At 43.6% G+C, this 26,774-nt stretch overlaps 1 protein-coding gene, 1 long non-coding RNA gene and 1 pseudogene across 4 annotated transcripts in view; 1 reads left to right on the top strand and 2 right to left on the bottom strand.

Annotated features, from left to right (window-relative positions):
* Positions 1-4,040: 4,040 nt before the first annotated feature.
* LOC143421975 (uncharacterized) lies at positions 4,041-5,592 on the bottom strand. The gene is made up of 3 exons (XR_013101574.1): positions 5,344-5,592; positions 4,591-4,679; positions 4,041-4,400 (listed from the first exon to the last, which is right to left on the bottom strand). It is a non-coding gene; the product is annotated as an uncharacterized LOC143421975 (long non-coding RNA).
* Positions 5,593-6,040: 448 nt separating this feature from the next.
* On the top strand, positions 6,041-19,900 carry LOC106675094 (scavenger receptor cysteine-rich type 1 protein M130-like; annotated as a pseudogene). The gene is made up of 8 exons (XR_013093045.1): positions 6,041-6,064; positions 6,153-6,440; positions 7,447-7,752; positions 7,825-8,106; positions 11,348-11,653; positions 11,726-12,008; positions 19,245-19,336; positions 19,426-19,900. The product of XR_013093045.1 is annotated as a scavenger receptor cysteine-rich type 1 protein M130-like (transcript).
* A 720-nt stretch (positions 19,901-20,620) lies between these two features.
* The window catches only part of ece2b (endothelin converting enzyme 2b), a 32,513-nt gene continuing 26,359 nt past the window's right edge, over positions 20,621-26,774 (bottom strand). Inside the window, exons 14-19 of one of the 2 annotated variants that reach the window (XM_076873521.1) lie at positions 26,412-26,515; positions 25,189-25,299; positions 24,735-24,802; positions 24,084-24,274; positions 23,911-24,006; positions 20,621-23,618 (exon numbers count right to left, since the gene is read on the bottom strand). In XM_076873521.1, coding sequence (XP_076729636.1) covers positions 23,442-23,618; positions 23,911-24,006; positions 24,084-24,274; positions 24,735-24,802; positions 25,189-25,299; positions 26,412-26,515 — 747 coding nt within the window. In that variant the 3' untranslated portion in view covers positions 20,621-23,441. The remainder of the gene's footprint in view (positions 23,619-23,910; positions 24,007-24,083; positions 24,275-24,734; positions 24,803-25,188; positions 25,300-26,411; positions 26,516-26,774) is intronic. The other variant, XM_076873522.1, reaches the window with a different exon arrangement.

Raw genomic sequence — 26,774 nt, 5'->3', positions numbered from 1 at the left:
AACAACAGTCGCCTCAAGGCGCTTCATATTGTAAGGTCAACCCTACAATAACACACACAGAGAAACCCAGCAATCACATCACCCCCTATGAGCAGCACTTTGGCAACAGTGGGAAGGAAAAACTCCCTTTTAACAGGAAGAAACCTCCGGCAGAACCAGGCTCAGGGAGGGGCGGGGCCATCTGCTGCGACCGGTTGGGGTGAGAGAAGGAAGACAGGATAAAGACATGCTGTGGAAGAGAGACAGAGGTTAATAACAGATATGATTCAGTGCAGAGAGCGTAACAACCCTTTTGGGTTATAGCACCACTAGGGGGGGTTGCCCTACTATTGTAGTAGTTGTTGGAGTCTCCTAGTGGGTGTGGTGTTGTTAGCGGCAGCCATTCCATGCTGCTCATGTTCCAGTCTCCGAGGAAACACCTTACTGTTGTAACGGCCTGGCGCCGAACCCCGCACATGTATGTACGGACAGAGTAGAGCCGTGGAGATCTGGCTTGTATGGTCTTATGTTGCTGATAATGAATAAAGGTCTGTTGTTTGATTTAACCGACTGGCTTCGGGTTATTCAGCTAACCCCCACACCACACGCTTGCTGGACCTGCTAGTCGCTCCTTCCTCGCCAGACTGCTTTTACAAGAGGTCTGTTAACACATAGTGAGTGAGAAAGGTGACTGGAAAGGAAAAACTCAATGCATCATGGGAATCCCCGGCAGCCTACGTCTATTGCAGCATAACTAAGGGAGGATTCAGGGTCACCTGGTCCAGCCCTAACTATATGCTTTAGCAAAAAGGAAAGTTTGAAGCCTGATCTTGAAAGTAGAGATAGTGTCTGTCTCCTGAATCCAAACTGGAAGCTGGTTCCACAGAAGAGGGGCCTGAAAACTGAAGGCTCTGCCTCCCATTCTACTTTTAAATACTCTAGGAACAACAAGTAGGCCTGCAGAGCGAGAGCGAAGTGCTCTAATAGGGTGATATGGTACTACAAGGTCATTGAGATCAGATGGGGCCTGATTATTTAAGTATGTGAGGAGCACCAAACTAAATGTAAGAAAAAACTCGAGGTGTGAGAACGTCTCATGACACTTCCTTTCTGTGCTGTGGGCATGTTTACCTTGTGTGGTTAGCTTGTGCATCACTGCCAAAGATGTGTTTCTGTGAGTGAGAATGTGCCGGAGGTTTCAGCGAGAGCTGCAGACTGTGTCTACATCACGCTCTCGTTGATTACGTGAGATGATTTATGAGACCTTTTTTGTCTAACGGTTAAAATTTTATTTGTGAAGAAGTTTCCACATTTTTCTTATATAGTTCATAGACATGGGTGGCTGGAATGTATAACAAGTATAATAAAAACATAACTTTAAAGGCACAGCATTTGTTAGACCCTCCCTCCCCTTGCATAGAAGCTGGATCCTTCTCCCTGGCAGCTACTCGGTGCTTGCTCGGATGTTTAGGGGGTTTTCGCTGTAAAAAGAAGTTTTCTTCCCACGCAGGGAACAGCGGACGCTAATGTTTGTGTCACTTTTACAGGGTCAAACTCAAAGTAATGTGAGTACTTCCAAGCTTTAAACGCTGCACAGCCGTACTCTTATGGAATCAGAACGATGCCACCTTGAAACGAAACCGAAAAATGGATTGAAACCGAAAAAAAATATTGTAACTGAAATAAATGTACTGAAAAATCTTGTATTGAAACCGAAAAAAAAATTGATAGTGAAAAACAATTAATTGAAACTGTAATTTTTTTGTTTTCGCTTACAATTTTTTTTTTTCGGTTTCAAACCATTTTTCAGTTTCACTCTGCTGGCACTGTTTTGGCGTCCGGGGCGCGCTGGGGGGGGGGGGGGGGGGCGCTGGGGCGGGGTTTCCGGCCCGCATGTATTTGCATATATTATAGAGGCCACTAGTGCTGACCAAGCTGCCATCTTTCTCTCTTCCCGTCTTTCAATGGCTGCTTCAATTTCAGCTTGAACCTCCAAAACGCAAGTAAGTAATCATTTTTTGTCATCTTTTCTTGCTGTCCCACTGGGCTGGACATTAGTTTAGTTTTTTTAGCTACATCTGGTGAAGTTGTGGTAAAATGCTGGTATTAGCCTATTCGTCGTAGCAAGCTAGCCTGAAGCTAATATTTGCTAAATTTAGGGACACCCGTGTCTCTTCAGGAGTTGGAGGCCGGTGTTCTAGGAGCGGATCTCAGGATCTCAACAGGCAGTGTTGGGCAGTAACATAATACATGCACCGGCGTTACGTATTTAAAATACAAAATATGAGTAAATGTATCCGTTACAATTACTGTTCAATAGGTGATATTGAGAATACAGTTAGTTTGTTGAAATAAATGGATTACATGGCGGTGTTTTCCTGTTTCATATGTTAGGCTATGGTCTCTCTATTTTTGGTAATTCCACGCCGGTGGAAACCCAAACAAAACACACAATAAGAGCCTCTAAAAATTATTATACAAAAATTATTTAATATGAAGGCAACAGCAGAGTGTTACAGGCATCGCCCTAAACAATGTAGCCTCATGGGCAGTGTAGTCCGTGCTGCAGGGAGAATGGACTGCCATACCCGTTATGTGTCTGTGAGCGAGGAGGGAGAGAAAGGAGAAGTACAGCTGTCACGGAGCAGAAACGGGAGCTGGAAGCATGTAAATATAATAATAACCACTAAAGCCAAAAAGAGAGCCTGACGAGCCCAGCTGTAAGTAAGCTGTTAAGACTCCACTGTACACTGTGTTCGTGTTTTCCTCCGAAACAATAAGCAGCCTTTCAACGCCTCTCTCTGTCTCTCGCTAGCAAACTTGACCCAGACAACAAAGTAAAGCTAGTTTTCAGCTATGAGCCCGACACGAACCGGACGTATCAGCCAGAGGTCCCTTTACTACGGTTCGGAGCCGCGGACCTGTTTTATATACGCGCTGAATAGTTTTCTACACGAGATCGCTGCAGCCTTACCTAATGTCCACCTACTGTTACTCATTTATATTAAGATTTTAACATCTAGTTGGTGTTGGTGTGGCGAGTAGCCTTCAGTAATAGTAATAAATCACACAGCAATAGCACATTCATGTAGTTGTAAAGTATTCAGAATACATTAATCTATAATCTTTGGTGGAATACATTTTAAAATTAACCTTCCCAACACTGTCAACAGGTTAGCACCTCATACCACAGTGCATCAGTCTCATGAGCGCTGGGAAGGAGGAGCCCAGAGCCCAAAACAGACAGTGCAGGAGATGACAAGGTTAGTAATTGTATGGTGAAAATTATACTTTATCTTGATTGGCAAAAGAAAAGTAAATACAAAATCTGCTTCTCACATATAGGTCATTTCCAAAACTTCAATTTCTTTCATTACAGCTGTCCTGTGCCAGAAGTTCTGTTGACCCACAGTGAGAGGCATCATTTCAGATGTTAGAAGTACTCAGATAATCCTCAGAGGGTCTGGACTTTTACATAATATAATAGAATTCAACTTTGTTGTCATTGCACAGGTACAGGGCAACGAAATGCAGTTTGCATCCATCCAGAAGTGCTTTAGCCATGATATAGATATATTACAATATATATTAGCAATAGTATAGATATGTAAGTATATTACAGAAATGGGTCTATTATGGTATGTTATAATGTACACGGTATGAAGTATGTTGTGAATATTCTATAACTATAAGTATGTACAGGCTGTAGTGAGTACAAACTATGTACAGGATATAAATATGAGAAACTACAGAAATCTGAGATATAGTTATACAGAAATGTGAACTATGCAAATTATAAACAGTTGTAGGATTAAAAATCATATGTACAGAATGATTATTTACACAGAACTATACAGTAGTGCAGGTAAGTAATAGCTATAAGCTATAGTAATAGCTTTAAGTCCTGTAGAAAGTTAAATATATGTTGTGCTCTCTGGTTACTCTGGTATGAATGACTCTGAATTACTTTATGATAAATAACACACTATTGTCAAAAACAGTGAAAGAATTCCAGATCACAAGTTTTTAGTTCAAATACAAGTAACAACCTTTGAGTTTAATCAGGTTTTATTTAATTGTGTCAGAGAAAACATCATGTGCTCTTCATGTAGCTGAGTACATTCAGTGTTTAAAACAGAAGCTGTGCAGGTCTGAGATCAGCAGCTTTCTGAAACACCAAACTGAGGTCCTGTTAATGCTGATGTACAGTGACACAGTTACAGGGGTGATTAATCCTTTTGACTTTTTGTCTTTAAATTTATCAATAAAACAGCTGCAGCTTTCACTGACAGCACATGTGGTACTTTAACCTTTGTACTGTTTTCTTCAGTTAATTTTGGAGTTACTACAAAGATTGAAGATATAGGATGATCTGTGTGCTGTCACTGGGTGGTGCTGAGGTCTGAATCTGAGGACAGCTCCTGTAATCACAAACAGAATCATCACAAACTGAAATATAAAGTTTATCTCAAATCTGAAATACAGCTGATCCTTCTCCGGCCTCACACACTCGGGATCTGAAGTTGTTCAGTCCTACAGTTCTGCCGACAGCTGTTTATTTTTTATTTGTTTTAAAGGCTTTACTAACACATTTTCTAATATCATGTTTACCTTTGAGTTGTTGATGCTTTATAAATGGACATCTGCAAAGATGAGATGATGGAGCAGGTTTCAGTCGAGGTTCAGTCTGCTGCTGCATCCTGGTCACAACATACAGAGGTGTTATCAGCTCAGTATTGAACAAGAAATATTAACGTTGCAAAGGATGCAAGCTGTACAGAGTACTGCACATGTGACTTTGTGAACATAATTCATTAAAAATAATTTGGACAGTTTTTTAACCTGAATATTTGTAACAAACAGTAAAAAAAAAAAACAAAAGCTAAAAAAATAATCAGGGGAAAAATGTAACATTTTAACTTAAGCTGACAAGCGGAAGTAGTTGGTTTCAGTACATAAGTATCGGGCTTTGCTATTTAATCCGTAGCTATTGACTAATGAGGGGAATTTAAAAGTTGGCGTTAATGTCCTTCCACATGTGGAAAGCGACAGAAAACATGCTGCTGTTTGCACATATTTAATAATCAGCTCTGCACAGGAGCAGAAGCAGAGTCCAGCCTGTTGCTCTTACAGTATAATACTCATAATAAAAGTACAGTAACCCTGGTTAGTCACCGAGCAGCCCGGTGCGTTTCTCTTGATTTCTTTAGTCAGGGTAAATTCATTCACCTGCACGGGTTAGCTAAACGAACTTTACAAAACATGTTTCCCCGACAGCCGAGTGCTCATTTTAGCTAGCTAGGTCCTTAGGTAGCTAGCTAAGGACCTAAATTACGGATTAGCTTACAAACACATTTAACTTACCAAAAATAATGCGGTGGGGCTCAGGTCCTCCTGTCCGGTAGTCCAATTTACTGAAGAACACCTCAGGCTGTCACTTTGAAATAGTCGGTAATGTAAACGCTGGACCTCTCAGCATCTGCCATTCCCGAACAGACACGTGCGAGTTTGTCCGTGACCGCAGCCGCGTCGTCAGTGTTTTCTCCAGTCATTGGTCAGCATTATAATATATGCAAATACATGCGGGTCGGAATCCCCGCCCCCCAGCGCGCCCCCGTACGCCAAAACAGTGCCAGCAGAGTGAAACCGAAAAGTGGATTGAAACCGAAAACAAAAAAAAATTGTAAGCGAAAACAAAAAAATTACAGTTTCAATTAATTGTTTTTCACTATCAATTTTTTTTTCGGTTTCAATACAAGATTTTTCAGTACATTTATTTCAGTTACAATATTTTTTTTCGGTTTCAATCCATTTTTCGGTTTCGTTTCAAGGTGGCATCGTTCTGATTCCATATACTCTCTCCATCGCTCCATATTATCCATTGTTGATCACGGTTTAGTAACGCAGTAACGCAGCGTGCTTATGCGAAAGTAACAGTAATCTAATTACTTGTTTGCAATAGTAATCCCTTACATTGCTCATTACTTCAAAAAAGTAATCGGATTACAGTAACGCATTACTTTTATCAATGGCTCTTCTCTGATTTTCTCCTCAGGAATCAGTGAGAGAAATCAGAGTTCAGCAGGTAAACGGAGTCAAAGAGAAATAAATAATCACAAACGCAGAATCAGCAGCAACGTTTGACCTTCTTCTTTACTCTGCTTCCTGTTCAGAGCCTGATGAAGTCAGGTTGGTGGGAAAAGCCAGTCACTGTGGAGGTACACTGGAGATAAAGCACGTGAGAGAATGGACACCAGTAGACTTCTATAACTGGACCCTGAAGAAAGCAGCTGTGGTCTGTGAACATCTGGACTGTGGCTCTGCTGTTTCTGTACAAGAGAGAAAGTCCCCACGGAGACTCATATGGTCGTTCAGACCTGACTGCTTTCAGTCCGGATCTAAGTTGGGGGACTGTTTACGACTGTTACCCTCTACCACCATGCTCAATCTCACCTGTTTAGGTAAGTGCAGCGACTTTGTCCAGCAGGACTTCAGGAGTTCTCTGGACCAATCACCAACCAGCATGTCGGTGCTCCCTCTTCAGCTTGATGGGTTTCTGAGCTGCTGGTTTCCAGTTTTTACTGTTTGACTTGGTCTTTTTAGCTTGTTATTTTTTTCATTTTTCACAGCCAGGTGAAATCTTTTGAAACAATGACAGGATGTGCAACATTGACACCACCTTTCTTAATAAACTTCATGTTTTTCTGGTCGCAGACCTTTCAAAACACAGAAAATACCCAATTAAATAACACAAAACCCATTCATTCACACATCAGGCCACATGTAACACAAAGTTATTTAAGGGCTAGTTTTACTGCAGTGGGTGAATTTAACTGACTGAAGGAAAAGTGCTATGGAGCCCAGATGGTGTGAATGATGAGACCAGACACAGCAAAGTTTCGTTAAAGAAATCCAAAAATATATTGAATGAATGGGGGAAAGGGGTTGTTCCCTCTCTCTCTGTCTGCTCTTCACTGTCTAAGTAAAAGGCCAAAAAGAATTTGAAAAAGTGTCCATGCAAGATCACTGTAGGAGTTTATTAAACTTAAACTTGTTCGTAGCTCCATGTTTATGTCAGTGAATCGGTATCATTCTAAATCAGCCTCAACCTGTAACGTGCAGACTGCCACAATCCTGTTTCTGTATAGAAACCTGTTCATCATGAGCTCAAGAGGAGAAAGAGCTGTGTAGTGTATGAGAGGAGGCCAGAGAAACATGGTCACATGGCCTCTTTCCCCTGGGTACTCAGCCCTGCTCCTTTCGATAGCGTTGGAACATTTTCTAATCAAAGCTTTATTCAAAAATCTGCGTACAAAATCTAAACGTGATGCTGACATGAGCCCAGCGTGCGCTGCTATAACATTCTGTTGTTAATGATGAACTCATGTTGGAGTTGTGAGTCTGAATGAGTGAATAGTTGTTTGCTGCCATCGTTGTCTTGTGTGTCTGCGTCTCTGATCTCTGCAGACTCTGTCAGGCTGCTGAACGGTTCCAGTCTGTGTTCAGGCGGACTGCAGGTGAAGTCTAACCAGAGATGGTCCTCAGTGTGTGAAGCTGACTTTGACCTGCAGGATGCAGAGGTGGTCTGCAGGGAGCTTGGCTGTGGGCCTCCTTCGCTCCTCCGGGGGGCGCTCTATGGAGAAGCGGAGGCTCCAGTGTGGAGCAGAGAGTTCCAGTGTGGAGGCCATGAGTCTGCTCTCCTGGACTGTAGAAGCTCAGGCTCAGCTAGAAGCAGCTGCTCACCTGGCAAAGCTGCTGGACTCACCTGCTCAGGTAGAAGAGGAGCTGCAGCTTTGACTCAAACTCACTTTGTTCTCTCACTGATGACTCTCTGCTTTCTGTCAGAGCCTGTCAGGTTGGTGGGAGGAGCCAGTCGCTGTGCAGGTACACTGGAGGTGAAACACCTGGGAGAATGGAGACCAGTGGATGACAATGGTTGGACCATGAAACCAGCAGCTGTTGTCTGTGAACATCTGGACTGTGGCTCTGCTGTTTCTGTAGGACTGATATTTAAGTCATATGGATCTGTTTGGAGGATCAACCCTGACTGTGTTCAGTCTGGATCTCCTCTGAGGGAGTGTGCAATATCATGGTCCTCCTCCTCTATCCTTGATCTCACCTGTTCAGGTAAGGCCATCACTTTCATAAATGTTATTAGAAGATAGATATGCAGCCATGTCAGGTGATATACAATCTAGACTAATGTAAATAGGTGGTACCATTGCTGTGTCCGAAGGATACCCCTTTGAGAAGAAGCTTGAGCATTATTGGCTAGCTTAGAGGACCCACTGTCATTTTCTCTTGTTCCCAAATCAGTCGCAGTCCAGACCAAGTTAATGCATCAAGCTGCACTACTGACCAGACAGAAGACTGTATATAAATATTTTTAATTCTGGACTTTAGCTTTAAGTCTTGTTGGTTTTCTGAAGTGTTATCAGCTAATGCTAGCTTTGTTATCAAACTAGGTTCACAGAGCACATAAAAGCATCACACAGACACAAGTAACAGCTAGTTAGTGTTAGGAAACATCCAGCAGTATAGACACAGTCCAGAGGTCCAGCTCAGGAATTCCAGTTGGCGGAGGTGAAGCCTGTGTTATAGAAAATCATGAAAATATACTTTGAGTTTCAGCCCTGATCAAAAGTTTAAAATCAAAACAAACTTAAACTGAGACTGTTTTACAGCTCATCCAAAGTTCAGGCCGGAAAAAAGACAAATCTGTGCAAAACTGTGGATTCATTGTCATTTTCTGTCAGGTGGTGTCACTGTCATGACGTTCTGACGGCAAAGGCAAAAAAAGTTTTGTTTTTGAACGTGATCGGTTTGTCGAATTGCATAAGCAGGGTCTCTCACAGCACGCCATCGCAGCTGAGGGGGGACGCAGTAAGAAAGTCATTTGGAATTCCTTAAATGATCCTGAAGGTTATGGAACAAAAAAGTCCAGTGGAAAACCCCAAACATGTCACCAGCACTGAGCCGGAGGATCCAACTGGCTGTCCGTAAAGACACTGGACGATTCTCAACACAAATCAATGCCGCTACTGGAGCCGACTGCAGCCAGCAACCATCAGACGACATCTGAGACTGAAGGGCCTTAAAAAACAAAAAACGCCTTCAAAGGCCTCGTCTCCTTGGACACCACAGAAATGACCGCTTGGACCAAACATCGCACGCTGAAAGGTGGAGGAAAGTTTTATTGTCCAATGAGAGCAAATGTAACCTTGATGGCCCTGATGGTTTCCAGAGTTACTGGCATGATAAGCAGATCCCACCTGAGGTGTTTTCTACGCCCACAGTGGGGGGGGGGGCACCATCATGGTCTGGGGTGCTTTTTCCTTCAGTGGAACAACGGAGCTGCAGGAGCTGCAGGGGCATCAAACGCCACTGGCCATGTGGCTATGCACAGAGCATCCCTGATGACTGAGGGCCCTCGTCTGCAGAGATGGGCAGTAACACGTTGCAAGTAATGCGTTACTGTAATCAGATTACTTTTTTCAAGTAACGAGTAAAGTAAGGGATTACTATTGCAAAAAAGGTAATTAGATTACAGTTACTTTCCCGTAGGAGCGCTGCGTTACTGCGTTACTAAAACCGTGATTTTATTGCGAGCGTGTCTCATGACAGTGACGTAAGCGAGTGCGCCGTTTGTGACAACAGCTGTGTGCAGATCAACAATGGATCATATATCGAGTGCGGGAGAGAGTATGAGCGTGCAGCGTTTAAAGCGTGGAAGTACTGACCTTACTTTGAGTTTGATTCCATAAAAAGTGACAAAAACATTAGTGTCCGCTGTGCGTGGGAAGAAAACTTCTTTTTACAGCGAAAAAAACCCCTAAACTTCCAACAAGCACCGAGTAGCTACGACGTAATGGGAAACTCACAGAGAAACTCGCGGATTCTTCCACTGATCGCGGCACACCTGCACCAGGGTAAACCTCCGCCTACCCCACTCCTGCTTTACAGGTGAAAATAATAATAATAATAATAATAATAATAATGGATTGGATTTATATAGCGCTTTACAATGCCACTATTCATTCACTCTCACATTCACACACTGGTGGAGGCAGCTACAGTTGTAGCCACAGCTGCCCTGGGGCAGACTGACAGAAGCGAGGCTGCCATATCGCGCCATCGGCCCCTCTGGCCAACACCAGTAGGCGGCAGGGTAAAGTGTCTTGCCCAAGGACACAACGACCAGGACAGAGAGCCCAGGGGATCGAACCGGCGAGCTTCCGGTTACAGATACGCTTCCCAACCCCCTAAATAGAGGGGAAAATAGAGCAACAGGGCCGCTGAGTCTTTGACTTTATTTATTTTCTGCTGTGTTTTACTTGCATCTATTTGAAAGACTGAGTGTAAACACAAAAAATATTTTATTTTATGTGCTGGAATTTGCAGAAAATAGGTTTAAATGTTAAACTAATTTCTTCCAGTCAGAGAATCTTTGCTTGATGCATAAAGTTAAAAGGTTAAAACTAATAAAACAAGTTAAAAAAAGAGACTTTTCCATTTGATTACATTTTGTATGATGGATTATGCAGAAAAAGTAGAATTGGGCTGAAAGATCTCTCGCTTTATCACCTCTTCAGGTTGTAAATCATATTTTTAAAAAGTAACTAATTACTTTGAAAATAAGTAATCAGTAAAGTAAGGGGATTACATTTTGGGGGAAGTAATCAGTAATTAGTTACTGATTACTTTTTTCAAGTAACGTGACCAACACTGCTCGTCTGTGTGGTGACGCCCGGGTTTATCAACAGGACAATGCTGAAGGACTTCTTCCATCACACTTTTGGACCATCCCTCGTGTTCCCCTGATCCAAATCCAATGATTTTTTCGCCATTTTTCAAGTGATTTTAAACGGGACTGTACATTCACACACCACAAACTGGTGCAACGTGGAGGTGCAGTGGCACATTGCACTGTCACCTCACAGCAAGGTTTTTTCTGTACCTGCTGGTAAGCGTGGCTCCTGTGCATGTAACTGATGCTGTTGGTTGTGATATCCATAAACCATGCGGTACTCAGCACAGCACGCGGGTACGGACCCCATTCTTCCACTAACTGAATTATTAGCCAAGAAATGCAGATCTAATTAAGACAGAATGGATGTTATTGTAGTTTTTGTTGTTAATCTAATTCATTGTTATCTTCCTGCTCCAAAGTCCTGATGCTCAGTCATCCAGCTAAGTAAATCCCAAAAGGTTGAACACTACATCCAGATGAACAGAATCGACCTTTTGGGGTACCAGAACAAAAACACTTTGCTCTTACTCTGAGTTTCTTATTACAATCTGCAGATGTGCAGATTATCTAGCTGACAGTCTAAGAAACATGAACATTATGGATCTCTGATCTCTGCAGACTCTGTCAGGCTGCTGAACGGTTCCAGTCTGTGTTCAGGCGGACTGCAGGTGAAGTCTAACCAGAGATGGTCCTCAGTGTGTGAAGCTGACTTTGACCTGCAGGATGCAGAGGTGGTCTGCAGGGAGCTTGGCTGTGGGCCTCCTTCGCTCCTCCGGGGGGCGCTCTATGGAGAAGCGGAGGCTCCAGTGTGGAGCAGAGAGTTCCAGTGTGGAGGCCATGAGTCTGCTCTCCTGGACTGTAGAAGCTCAGGCTCAGCTAGAAGCAGCTGCTCACCTGGCAAAGCTGCTGGACTCACCTGCTCAGGTAGAAGAGGAGCTGCAGCTTTGACTCAAACTCACTTTGTTCTCTCACTGATGACTCTCTGCTTTCTGTCAGAGCCTGTCAGGTTGGTGGGAGGAGCCAGTCGCTGTGCAGGTACACTGGAGGTGAAACACCTGGGAGAATGGAGACCAGTGATTGGCTCTGACTGGCCTCTGAAGGCAGCAGGTGTCTTCTGTGAACATCTGGAGTGTGGCTCTGCTGTTTCTGTTGGGAAAAAAAAGGTCCACATACAGATTTGTGTTGAAGATCAATCCTGATTGTTTCAAGCTGAGATCTTCCCTAAGGGAATGTGTAGAACCATCTTACTCTTCCTCTGTGCTCAGTGTCACCTGTTCAGGTAAGCCCATCAATTACACAGTTTGTGAAAAACAACGGGGGGAAAAATAGTTGAAGGTGTGACACGAAGGAAGTGATTGTTAGTGGAAGACATAGATTTAGTTCATTTTAAAGAGTTATGAAGGGAACATTTAAGCACCGAGACCAAGAAAGTTTATGTAACCAGCTGCAAACTCTTACGAAGTTGTACATTTGAACACTAGAGTCTATGGAGGAAGCAAAAGAACTGCCGAACAATACTCGGGTTGAAATTTGCTGGTATGTGACCTACTTAACCTAGCTAACAGTACCTGACGTTAGTACTTACAAATAAACAAACCTTTAATGATCCCATTAACTCGTTTTACTGCTGCTGCTCTTTCTGTCGCACTCAGCAGTCGTTTGCATGCAGTTAACCAAGCAAAAGCTTATAGCAGCGTAGACCAGACAGCTACGAATAAATCACTTCAACAAGGAGAAATGTTCTCATGAGAACGAAGTACATGAAAATGTTTTAAAAGATCTGAAAACTCCTAATCATTACTTATGAGTTACCCCTGAGAATATTTAAGGGGCTGTGTTTCATTTCTCTTCACAGTCACGATCTGTGACAATTCAATTCAATTCAATTTTATTTATATAGCGCCAAATCACAACAAAAGTCGCCTCAAGGCGCTTCATAGATACAGAGAAAAACCCAACAATCATATGACCCCCTATGAGCAGCACTTTGGCGACAGTGGGAAGGAAAAACTCCCTTTTAACAGGAAGAAACCTCCGGCAGAACCAGGCTCAGGGAGGGGCGGGGCCATCTGCTGTGACCGGTTGGGGTGAGAGAAGGAAGACAGGATAAAGACATGCTGTGGAAGAGAGACAGAGGTTAATAACAGATATGATTCAATGCAGAGAGGTCTGTTAATACATAGTGAGTGAGAAAGGTGACTGGAAAGGAAAAACTCAATGCATGGCCAGCTTGAAGGCCTGTGGTACATAGCCGATCATTAGAGATAGGTTGATCATATTTAAGATCGAAGAATTAATTAATGGCAGGACTTCTTTGAGCAGTTTTGTAGGAATGGGGTCTAAAAGACACGTTGATGGTTTGGGGGAAGTAATTATTGAAGTTAACTCAGAAAGATCAGTTGGAGAAAAAGAGTCTAACTTAACATCAATGGTACTAAGAGTAGCTGTAGATAATATTACATCTGTGGGATGATTACTGGTAATTTTTTCTCTAATGATAAAATTTTTATTTGTGAAGAAGTTCATGAAGTCATTACTAGTTAACGTTAAAGGGATGGTTGGCTCAACAGAGCTCTGACTGTTTGTCAGCCTGGCTACAGAGCTGAAGAGAAACCTGGGGTTGTTCTTATTTTCTTCAATCAGTGATGAATAGTAAGATGTTCTGGCTTTGCGGAGGGCTTTCTTATAAAGCAGCAAACTATTTCTCAAGGCTAAATGATGATCCTCTAAATTTGTGACACGCCATTTCCTCTCCAGATTACGAGTCATCTGCTTTGGGCTACGTGTTTGAGAATTATACCACGGAGTCAGGTACTTCTGATTAGAGGCCTTAGTTTTCACAGGAGCTACAGTATCCAGAGTCGTACGTAGTGAGGAGGTGAAATTATTAACAAGATGATCGACCTCTGTTGGGTTCAGGTAGCTGCTCTGCTCTGTGTTGGTACAGGGCATTGGAGATGATAACAGTGGGTGGATTATATTCTTAAACTTAGTTACAGTGCTTTCAGAAAGACATCTACTTTGATAAAGTCTACTCTCCACCGCTGTGTAATCAATTATTGTAAATGTAAATGTTATCAGGAAATGATCAGACAGGAGAGGGTTTTCAGGAAACACTGTTAAATGTTCAGTTTCTATGCCATATGTTAAAACAAGATCTAGAGTGTGATTAAAGTGGTGGGTGGGTTCTTTTACATTTTGAGAGAAGCCAATTGAGTCTAATAACAGATTAAATGCCATGTTGAGGCTGTCATTTTTAGCATCTACATGGATGTTAAAATCACCCACAATAATTATTTTTATCTGAGCTCAGAACTAAATTAGATATAAAGTCTGAGAAATCAGACAGAAACTCTGTGTAAGGCCCAGGTGGACGATGATAACAAGTAAGACTGGTTTCAGAGTTTCACAGCTGGGGTGGACGAGGCTAAGCATCAGGCTTTCAAATGAATTAAAAGTCTGTCTTGGTCTTTCGTTAATTAATAGGCTGGTGTGAAAAATTGCTGCCACACCTCCCCCTCGGCCTGTGCTTCGAGGTTTCTGGTAGTTAGAATGACTCGGGGGTGTTGATTCATTTAAACTAACATAATCATCCTGCTGCAACCAGGTTTCTGTAAGGCAGAGTAAATCAATTTGTTGATCAATTATTAAGTCATGTACTAACAGAGACTTGGAGGAGAGAGACCTAATATTTAATAATCCACATTTCACTGTGTTACTCTTTGGTTCAGATGTGGATACTGTATTGTTCTTTCTTTGTAATTGTTTATGTTTAAGTTGTTTGTTGCTGGTTTTTAGTTTGTTTTTTGTCTGTTTGGGAGCTGACACAGTCTCTATGGAGATGGGTTTTTGGGGGGGGTAGCAGGAGGAGAGAAGCTGCAGAGAGGCGTGTAAGACTGCAACTCTGCTTCCTGGTCCCAACTCTGGATGGTCATATTTTGCAGGGTTTAATAAATTTGTCCATATTTCTAGAAATGAGAGCTGCTCCATCCAAAGTGGGATGGATGCCGTCTCTGCTAACAAGACCAGGTTTCCTCCAGAAGGTTTGCCAATTATCTATGAAGCCCACATCGTTTCTGGGACACCACTCAGACAGCCAGCAATTTAAGAAGAAAATGCGGCTAAACATGTCACTCCTGGTCTGATTGGGGAGGGGACCAGAGAAAACTACAGAGTCCGACATTGTTTTGGCAAAGTTGCACACCGATTCAATATTGATTTTAGTGACCTCCGATTGGCGTAACCGGGTGTCATTACTGCCGACGTGAATTATGATTTTACTGAATTTACGTTTACCCTTAGCCAGCAGTCTTAAATTTCCTTCAATGTCACCTGCTCTGGCCCCTGGAAGACAACTGACTATGGTTGCCAGTGTGTCTAGCTTCACATGTCTGAGAACAGAATCACCAATTACCAGAGTTTGATCCCCGGCGGGTGTGTCGCCGAGTGGGGAAAAACGGTTAGACACATGAACGGGTTGGTGGTGTACCAGGGGCTTCTGTTTGGGACTATGCTTCCTCCTCACCGTCACCCAGCCGCCCTCTTTCCCCAGCTGCTTGGGGTCTGCCGGGGAACAGCTAGCGGGGCCTACGCTATCTTCGGCTGCACCAGCTACAGGGGCCTGGTTAGCTACAGGTGAATGAAGGGTGCGAAGCAGAGTCTCCAATTCAGTAATCCTGGCCTCCAGAACTGCAAATATGCTACATTTGTTACAGATATCATTACTGCTAAAGGAGGCCGAGGAGTAACTAAACATCTGACACAATGAGCAAGAAAGTGCAGGAGGGACAGGTGAAGTAGCCATGGTGCTAACGAGTCGGCTACGAGCTAAGCTAAGCTAGCGAAACAGTACAGAGACAGTGAGTGAATACTTTGGCTATAAATTAGGTAGTGAGTACACAGAAAGTGTGCTTCGGATGAAGCACGTGAAGATTCTACTATGAAAAAGAATGTATTTAAAAGTTGTTAATTAAATTGCTAAGCAAATAAGCTACTCAGAAACACCACTGTGTTTGAGCAGGAAGTGATACTCTACCACAGAGCGAGCGAACACCAAGTGACAGCGCCACCAAGAGTCAAAGAAAGGTTTAACTTTTTGCAAACTTCAGTCTTTCCATAAACTGCTGATGTTCAACAAACATCTGGAGGAAGTTGTGTGACTGGGTTTGTGGAGGTCCTGAAGGTGGATCCAGTATCTCAGTTTACAGTCCGTCGTCGCTGCTGTTCAGAGGCTGTTTTGTTTGCCATAAGGCCTCTGATGATGACCTCACCTGTCATGGTCTCTGTTCATTTACAGACCTGCTGGCTCAGCCAAGCATTATTGTCCCTGCCTCCATGGACGGGGTCTCCGAGGCACAGCAGCAGGGGCTTCGGGTGTCCAGGGGCTCTAGCTTGACCATCAGCTGCTCCATCCAGCCACAGTTCCCAGGAGGCTCCTTCCAGCTCACCTTCACTTCCTCCAACACAGCATACAACTACACCCAGCCAGCTGTCAATCACTCTGCCCACTTCCTGTTTCCTGTCACAGAGCCCGCCCACCAAGGAAACTACAGCTGCTTTTATCGTGTTTATGTTTTTTCTCACAACTTCTCCTCTGAGAGCCGCCAGCTGTCTGTGACTGTCTCAGGTGAGCTGAAGCAGAGAGATTTTCTGTAAAATCTAACTTTGAAAGGTTTGCAGCCAGAAACAGTGACGAGCAGAGTATGAATGGTTACCACAGTAATGCCGGTTCTCTGAAAACTATTTCATTTACACAGCGACAAATCAAAACATCAGTCCTCCCAGGCACATCCTGTTAACATCTGGACTGCTGTTTAAGCCAGAATGTTGTTTCTGGGTGGTTTTCCTGCGTGTGCCACCTGCTTCGTCACACAACACTCCAGCGGGATTCAGCTGAACTGGGCGTTGACTCCTTCCTCCTCTAATTCTTCTTTCTGAGTCACTTATTGGTGAATGTGTTCATGTGTTGAGGATCATTATCCCATCGACTCATCTAGTCCTTGTTCAGTTTTAAGACAGATGTGTCATCATTATGTTGCAGTTCAGAGTGGAATCAGTGGCTGAAGTCTCTCCATCTCTGATGCTGTGAAGCAACAACACACCAGCATAGTTCTGCCTGGTTGATGGTTTGTTTTTTAACATCTGCCATTGGTTTGTTCTGAATGTCTCTACAGTTACTGTAGCCAAACATTTCATCTTTGATTTGTCTATCTAAAGCAAATTATTTCTCTTTGATTGGATGTTGACCAACTGTAGTTTGTAGTTTTTCTTGGGCCATAAAGGATTTTCCTAGGTTTTCTGCTGTGCCGGTTAAATGTGTACAAGCTCAATATGTTTGCATCACTTTGACACTAACAGCTGTAGAGTTACTGGCAGATCCAGGAATGAGGTGTGGGGGGGTTTGGAGACAGCTTTTTGACTCAAAAAGGATTAACCAGAAACAAGCAGCTGCTTGATTTCCACAAAATACACCGATTGATCACTCCTGGTACCTTTAAAATGTAATACCAGACATACCCCTAACCCCAGAGAATGTTGTGTAGATAATAGTATGATTCAATTCAATTCAATTCAATTTTATTTATATAGCGCCAAATCACAACACAAGTCGCCTCAAGGTGCCTCATAGATACAGAGAAAAACCCAACAATCATATGACCCCCTATGAACAGCACTTTGGCAACAGTGGGAAGGAAAAACTCCCTTTTAACAGGAAGAAACCTCCAGCAGAACCAGGCTCAGGGAGGGGCGGGGCCATCTGCTGTGATTGGTTGGGGTGAGAGAAGGAAGACAGGATAAAGACATGCTGTGGAAGAGAGACAGAGATTAATAACAGATATGATTCAGTGCAGAGAGGTCTGTTAACACATAGTGAGTGAGAAAGGTGACTGGAAAGGAAAAACTCAATGCATCATGGGAATCCCCAGCAGCCTACGTCTATTGCAGCATAACTAAGGGAGGATTCAGGGTCACCTGGTCCAGCCCTAACTATATGCTTTAGCAAAAAGGAAAGTTTGAAGCCTGATCTTGAAAGTAGAGATAGTGTCTGTCTCCCGAATCCAAACTGGAAGCTGGTTCCACAGAAGAGGGGCCTGAAAACTGAAGGCTCTGCCTCCCATTCTACTTTTAAATACTCTAGGAACAACAAGTAGGCCTGCAGAGCGAGAGCGAAGTGCTCTAATAGGGTGATATGGTACTACAAGGTCATTAAGATAAGATGGGGCCTGATTATTTAAGACCTTGTATGTGAGGAGCAGGATTTTGAATTCTGGATTTAACAGGAAGCCAAAACAGGAGAAATCTGCTCTCTTTCTAGTCCCTGTCAGGACTCTTGCTGCAGCATTTTGGATCAGCTGAAGGCTTTTCAGCGAGTTTTTTGGACATTCTGATAATAATGAATTACAGTCGTCCAGCCTGGAAGTAATAAATGCATGAACTAGTTTTTCAGCGTCACTCTGAGACAGGATATTTCTAACTTTAGAGATGTTGCACAAATGGAAGAAAGCAGTCTTACATATTTGTTTAATATGTGCATTGAAGGACATGTCCTGGTCAAAAATGACTCCAAGGTTCCTCACAGTGTTACTGGAGGCCAAGGTAATGCCATCCAGAGTAAGAATCTGGTTAGATACCATATTTCTAAGATTTTCAGGGCCGAGTACAATAACCTCAGTTTGATCTGAATTAAGAAGCAGAAAGTTAGCGGCCATCCAGGTCTTTATGTCTTTAAGACATTCCTGCAGTTTAACTCATTGGTGTGTGTTATCTGGCTTCATGGACAGATAGAGCTGGGTGTCATCTGCATAGCAGTGAAAATGTATGCTATGTCTTCTAATGATGCTGCCTAAGGGAAGCATGTATAATGTAAACAGAATTGGTCCTAGCACTGAACCCTGTGGAACTCCATAATTAACCTCAGTGTGTGAAGAGGACTCTCCATTTACATGCACAAACTGGAGTCTATTAGATAGATATGATACAAACCACTGCAGTGCAGTACCTGTAATACCTACAGCATGTTCTAATCGCTCTAATAGGATATTATGGTCGACAGTATCGAACGCTGCACTGAGGTCTAGCAGGACAAGCACAGAGATGAGTCCACTGTCAGAGGCCAGAGTATGATGAGACAACTTCAACACCAATGACAACAGCAGGTCCTCAGTGTCACAGGCATCACTCCCTAAATACCAATGACCTGATCTGAAACACCTGATGTTACATGGATGGTTGGAAGAGACAATAAATGAAGGGATATATGTATTTTATCCACATGACTAATCAGCTTTTTATGTCTTTAATTGATGAAAAACATTTTCTGACTTTTAAGTATCACTAAACTCAGTTTAACTTGTGCAGGCTCCAGTCACAGATTATTCTCAGAGGGGTTTAAAGGGGTTTGTCCTCAGAGCAGAGGTTCAGGTCCAGATAAACGATGTTCACAGATTTCTCTGCAGTTTGTGTTTAATGGCAGCTGTTTGACTCGTGATGACTGTGAATGTGTTCGATCCCGCAGGTCATCCAGATCCCACAGGCTTCATCATCAGAGCGCTCGTCCTGCCACTGATCCTGCTGTTGGAGAACGTTGTCCTGTATTTCTACTGTAAGGTACTGAACACATGTTTGCATCAGAGAACGAAGCCCTGAGAGAGGAGCGATGCAGTCAGTCTGATCTATGTGTGCTTATGTCCCTCCAGGCCAGCAGGGGGCAGAAGCTGGGCAGACCGGAGAACAACAAGCTGGTTAACTTTGGTGTTGGTGCAGCTGAAGAAGGGCCGGCTGAAGAGGAAGGAGCTCATCTCATATCCAGATGAAGTTCTCAGCTCATCCATCACCTCAGTCACAGATTTTACTTTCTTTCTACCAAAGATTCTGTTAATCAGTCAGGCTGGAATGATTCTGTTGTTTTCTTACTGCCAGCATGAAAAGTCCAAAACCATCAAAGTGTTTCAGGTTTTTAATCACATTTTTACACAGAAACTGGCCCCTAATGTACCTGCTGTTCAACACTGACTGCAGGGAAGTGTAACCAGAGATGGTCCTCAGTGCGTGAAGCTTGACCTGCAGGATGCAGAGGTGGTCTGTAGGGAGCTTGGCTGTGGGCCTCCTTCGCTCCTCCAGGGGGCGCTCTATGGAGAAGCGGAGGCTCCAGTGTGGAGCAGAGTCTGCTCTCCTGGCAGAACTTTATGTAAATAAAGGATATTTGTTCTGCCTTTTATATGTTACGCTGGATAATACAGTTTAGTAATCTGCCCTAGAGCCCCCTCTAGTGGCTGATTTGTAATATTATTTTGATTACTTTGGAAAAAGAAAAATAGAGGAAGTGGAAAATCCAAGATGGCTGAACGTAATGCTGAAGCATTATCGTTCCAAGCTGAAAATGTTGCTTCGGACGAGATTTGTCCGTAAGTATGAGTGATGATTAAATAATAATTGTCTCTTGTTGTGTTTAAAACTTTGTTTAATTGAGTATGAAAGTTTTATCTTGTTAGCTTGCAGTAAGCTTGTAACAAGCTAGTTTGCAATGTTAGTTAGCTAATACAATATTTTGTATGTTTTCAGTTTTACAATGGTCAAAGAGAAGGTCAGAGGCCATCATTCAATAAATCAGCACAAAAAAGGAAAATGAGTCTGATTACTGGAGCATTGTTAGCTCGCTGGTGAAAACCAGGAACCTGAGGGTGAGGACAGCACACCATTAACTTTCAATAGTGCCTTTTCTCATTGATTTTCTAGTTGATTGATTTGATCCTCGTCAGCAGCCGTGTTACAGAGAAGGTAAAAGAAACAAGCTTACATTCAAACACTCACATGCTGGGTGGAGCCAAAGCGATCATGCACCCCCACCCGTGCTCCACCTTTCCTTGTAATAACAGAGCAGGACTGTGTGGCTGAGTGTGTTCAGTGTTTATTATATTTCTGCAGCCTGATAGAAAACATTTCTCATTCTTTTCTCTACATTCTCGGGCAATAAAATAAAAGCAGATAAAACTTCAGGTGTTTTTTCCCCCACAGCAGCCACCTGAAACGCAGCCTTGTGATTGGACGAGCACTGACGCCCCCTCAGGACAGACACAGAGTTTAAAATGAGCAGTTTCTTCTACTTCAGCTCTATTGTTGTTTACTGTACACACAGATTTTTACACAGCTCTGACTCCTGACACACACACACTTGTCTGTCTATTGTTTCATTGCACCTACACAAGGACCCTTGTAGATGCGATGCACCCCCCCCAACTCATAACCTAACCCTGCTTCTAAAGGGTCTCAGAAAATCTGTCCCAAAGTGGAGAACCAACGTTTTTAATCGTCCTTACAACAATAGACATACAAGAACACGCAAACGCACCCAGACACATCTTTCGCCGGAGGCAGCTTCTTCTTCTGCAGAACAAAAGACGTCACACACGGGAGCTGCGTAGGATTGGACGGTCATGTCATAGGGGGAGGCGAAGCCGGCACACACTCCAAAACACGCACACCCACACATGCACAAACACTGACAATACACAGTGTATGGTTATTATCACAACACTGACTTTAACGTGAATATTAAGCTTGTGGTTCAGGTGAGCGGGCCGAGAGCGCCACCTGTCGTCAGTCATGTGCCTGCACTGGGCGGGAGCTAAAGTTCAGCCATGTTTTAAGGAATCGTTGGTAATGAAGTCTGAGGTACCAAGTCGTCAGTTCTTTAACGAATGAAGGTTTAACGTGTGTTGGATCTTTAACTTCGACAGTCTGTCTCTCATATTTATGTTTACTCTGAGTATTTCTAAAGGTAATCCCACTCCTGGTCCAGCTGTTTACTGCCGAGGTCTGATGATGAACCCATTTATACACCAAAAGTCTCATTTTGAAGTTCACGCCACCCTCACATCACATCAGACCTTGAGCTCAGTGAGCAGCCGATTATTTCAAAGAATGAAAGAGTGGGACAGATGCAGAGCTCCAAGGACAGACTCCTGCTCACTGACTCGTTCACAGATCAGGCAAATGGTTTGTGACAAGAGAAGCCATGACATCAGCAAGCTTACAGCCAATCACATTCCCCGCGCACCGAATGGCTTAAAACTATAGAAAATCATTTAAATACAGAATAATAAAAAAATCCAAAGGCTACAAACATGGCTGCATGTGGCTTGATATCTATACTAGTATATTAGGAGTATGTGGAGCTTCTTGTTAGTTTCATTATAAAGTGTTCCAGTTTTGTGTTTTCACCGGTTGCACCAACTGTATCTGAAATGCAGTCCTGTGAGCTTTACTCCATCATACTTTTGTATATTTATGATTCTTTGTATAACTAGTGTTTGAAACAGCAAACTTGAGTTATTATAAAACATTAGAAACAAATACAACTGGGAAATTTGATTGACTTCCACTACTTCCTGTGCCACTAAGCTCTTAGTATCCACCATTTCACCAGCGGACCACGCACTCCACACCTCCAGTTTCACCCACCAGTGTATATTTCCCACTTCTTCTGTTTTAAGTTGTTTTGTTGGCAAATGGGTGAAAACTGGTGACGTGGAGCTGCATGTGAACCAGACCGCTGTGGTAGATGTTCAGAGGTTCACCGTTTACCTGATAAAGATGAGCTACCAAAACACTGCAAATAAATCATCTATTTTTGTGAGATAGACCATAGACAGGATTGTGTTTGCATTTTATTTTGAAATTTTAATTCCAAACTCAGTTTTAGGATCAGGTTTTGGTTTTAAGCTGTTTCCTCTCTACTCACTGTTTGATTCACTGACACTGGTCTTTACCTGGAAGTGAGGCTGTGTCTCCTGGTAACAGTGTGTTACTTAGTGGTTGCAGAGCGCTAACGTAGTGAGTCGGTTAAACTGTGCAAACTGGAAGGTGAGCTATGCTCTGTGTTACCTAAAGATAACGCTGGCTTTAAGGCAATCCTCGACAGACTCATTAAAGGGTTGTAATAGATTACAAAATGATGGAAAACCTTTTAAAATATGTCACGTCTGTCTTAATTTAGAGTGAAACAGTGGTTACAGCGTGGATTCAACTTCGACATTTCTGACAGATTATATACACGAGAAACGGACCGAGGAGATAAATCCGAGAAAAAGTGTTTTAAATGCTTAAAACCTCATAAATAATCCACGAAACCCTCGTTCCTCTCCTTAATCCTAATCTACACCCCTAAAACTGAAAGCCTCCCAGCCAATCAGGCGACAGCTTCCTCAATAACTGAGTGGCCAATCACACACACACACAGCCATGACTGATTATGTAACAGTTCAACTTTGTATGAGGTCATCACAGTGATGTCGTAGGGGGTGGAATTATAGAGCTCTTTCACACAACGGACAAAACGCGCACACACACACACACACACACACACACACACACACACACACACGCACACACAAACCAAAGCCCATTAATAACACTATGAATCAATAACGTGATAAAAGCAGGAATCATCGCCACCGCCCACGTGGCTTCTTCTTCCTCGTCAGTCCTTCGTGTCTGTGTGACGTCCACCGAGTCCGTTTAGTTTCCAGACAGGAAGTAAGTCTGATCGTCACCAAGTTACAGATTAACTGAAGCTGAAGATTACACCTGCTCCCCCCACCCCATGAAAGAACCTGAACTCTAATTAAGACACTAACGAGCCCGTCAACCCGTCAGCTGACAGACTCCCCCCCCCCGTTCCTGCACCACCCCGAGCTGGTCCTTTCAGGTCTGACTACCAGACTTCGCAGCGCTTCCCCGTATTCATGGGTGTCCCTTCGGGGCAGTTAAAGTGGCGGCTGAAGTCCGGAGAGTTGGCGAGCGTGCCGATGACTCTGTATCGGGGAGGACTGTGGGGGTCGGTCACGAGGCCCTCGTGAGCGCTCTCTGGTGTCCGAACTGAGCACCACACCTAAAAGAACAGAACAGAAATCTGAGAAGGGACAAATCTCAATGCAGCATTTTCTTTCATTTTTTTAATCAAATGTCTCACAATCATCTACTTCCTTTGAGCAACAGGAAGTAGATGACTATTATAAGAGGTTCGAGGACAGATCCCTGGGGGACACCAGTGGTAACAGGAAACGGATGGCGTTTGACATTTTCTGAGTTGAATGAACTAATCCCATTTAGGTTTGGCGGTCTAGATCTGTAACTGAAAAAAGCAAATAGCTGAGCTTCGTTGTTTGTCTGCAGCGTCTCACCTGGGCAAATCCAACGAAGAAAAGCTGGTCATTGGTCAGGTTGACAGCAGGAAGTCTTTTCTCATCTCCGTTTCCCTGGATCCATGACCGATAGGCCTTAGGAGGAAAACATCAACACGCGGGTTAGTGGGAGGTGTTGACCTGTTGCTGCAGCGGTTTGTGTTCCTACTCACGTGATACGCGGCCTTTAGCCCCCCATTGTCGGCGATGTTTTCTCCGAGTGTCTGTTTTCCGTTGATGTGTTCTCCGTTGACGGTGTAGCGGCCGTACTGATCCACCATACACTCGGTCCGCTGGCGAAACGCCTCCACGGACGAGTTCTGCCACCATGGCCTCAAGTTTCCTTCTTTATCATACTCACGACCTGATGGACACAAGGACCACATTGCAGCTGTGTTGGTACTTTCCTGAGGTAATCAGGATTACCATCTGTGGTTCTCCAATTGTTTAATGTTTCATGCTCCTGTTTTTGTGGCAGTTTGGAGCCTGAGCCTGTTTTAAGCTCCCGTTAAACATGATTTAGTTCCAGCTCATTAGGTTTGTTTAGTTCATTTTGAGGTAAATTATGGAATTACTGAGGGTCCGCCCCCACGCCTGCCTGTTTTTAAGACCACGTGGACAAATCTGAATTTACATCACAACACGTCAGCTGCATGTGCGCCCCGGGCAGCCGACTTCAATCAGACTTCAAAGCCGCACAACAGGAACGACAGTCGGCCGCCAGGACTGCAGCCGTCCGTTAATAATCACTCCAATTCAGAATAAACACAGGCCACGCCCACACTGAGTGCAGTGAATCAAATATGACCTGGAGTGAAACTCACCCTGATCATCAAAGGCATGCGTGAGCTCGTGGCCCATCACCACCCCAATGCCACCAAAGTTCAGTGCCCTGAAAACACAAACACACAGCAGTCAAAACGTTACCCACACACCGAGTCCAGAAACAGCTGCGATTGGTCTGGAAGCTCTTTATAAAAAACACGTTTTATAAAGTTTATAATTAGTATTTTTATATATTTACAGTACACACACACACATGGTGCGGATGACCGGATCAGCACTTAATCAGAACTTTATGCCCAAACTCAGTGATGATTTAAGCCACACCCACAAACTGAAAGTCTAAAGTCCTGCCAGCGCCCCCTACAGTCAGCAGAGCTCATTACAACAACAATAAGAGCAAACAGCATCCTGAAGAGTGTGAAAGCTGAAGAAAAGAACATGTAAAGACAGACAGGCAGACGCATGGACAGGTAGATACTGAGGTAAACAGACTTGGGGTGGTCGTGGGCGTAGAAGGGAGCTTGCAGGATCCCAGCAGGGAAGACGATGCCGTTCTTAGTGGGCATGTAGTAGGCATTAACTGTAGGAGGAGTCATACTCCATCTGGAGGAGGACAGGAAACAAGGAAAGGATTGGGAGGAGGAGGAGAGGAAGAGAGAAAGGAAGGGGAGGGAGAGGAGTTAATCTGCGGTCCAGCCATACCTTATAAATGTTCAGGGATCGTATTTGCAAAGTGTCAGCAAAGACGAGTTACTGACCAGCTGTGATGTGAACCAGAGCTGCTCTTCCAGCACAAACACCAGCTAATCTGTTGGTAGATCTATAAAAACCACTACGACTCTGCACATATGCTCAAAACAGGGTGGGCCTTATGATCAGTCCATCTGATGACAGGATTAGCTCTGCGCTCAACTACAAAGATAACTTCTCCCCTTTGCAAAAATCAGCGCCAACAGGAGCAATGTCAGCCTCATGTACATCGATCCTGTTTGGTCCTGGGATATCTCGTCATCAACGACGAATTGTACCAAACACAGATGATACAAATATACTGAATAAGCTGGTATTTTACACAGCCCGCCTACAGCCGCGGTTTAACACATTGACGGAAGCATCAGCGTAGTTCAGTACCAGTCAGAGTCAGCTCGGTGTCACCTGGAGGACTGTCCCTGACCGGGAAACCTCATGTTTATCTTCAGCGCTCCTGTAACACCATTCATACGAGACTCCGACGGGAGAAATGCATTTGTTTCAGTTTAAAACCTCACATTACAAATAAGTCAGGTTTAAACCACAGGTGTGCTCTCTCTGAGACCTGAACTCTGACCTTTACCGGGGCCGGCCAATTCATTTTCCCAAACCTGCACATGAGAAACTAAACTGTGACTTAAGTCTCATAATCAGCTCCACAGACTGAGCGCACAGTTACCTCTGAGCTCATAAATAAAATAGTGAAAATCCTCCATCAGCCCCTGTTTTTAATGCGAGCTCTTGTCCTGTCATTTTGTTAACTAAAAGTCTTTGATGTGTAGGTTTAAATTGGTAAAATAATATAAAAAATAAATAATATAAATAATGTAAACTGATGGTTACACTGCGTTACACTGTGAGTACGACCCCTGAGGACGTGTGCGCCTGTATATTTGTGTAGCTGCGCCTCCTGATGTCGGCGTGTATTAGTGACCTCTGTGTGCACTGATGCACGTGTGCATTACTGGTCTTTGTTGGGAGTCTTCCTCAGCTGGTCGGCCATCACTCGAGAGGAGAAGTTGTAGAAGTTCAACATGTTCTGGAAGAAGCTGTCATCTGACACTTCATACTGAAATACAGAACCAAGCTGTTAGATTACATTAAGTTGAACAGCAGGGGGCAGCACAGCACCACCCAAACGTGAATCTAGAGTCTGACATTCAGAGTCTGCAGGAAACATTTAATTGCAAATGTCCTAAATCGGATTTAGGACGGCTTTCACAGTGTTCCCTCAGTGTGTGCTGTGCAGACGACTGATTACCACCAGTCGTCTTTCTTGGAGCACTTCTTGGTGCTGCCACTTCAAAGCCCTGTGACGTCTCGTGTTT

The sequence above is a fragment of the Maylandia zebra genome, linkage group LG14 (genome assembly GCF_041146795.1).
Source record: "Maylandia zebra isolate NMK-2024a linkage group LG14, Mzebra_GT3a, whole genome shotgun sequence".
NCBI lineage: Eukaryota > Metazoa > Chordata > Actinopteri > Cichliformes > Cichlidae > Maylandia > Maylandia zebra.
This window is presented reverse-complemented; position numbering and strand designations above follow the sequence as displayed.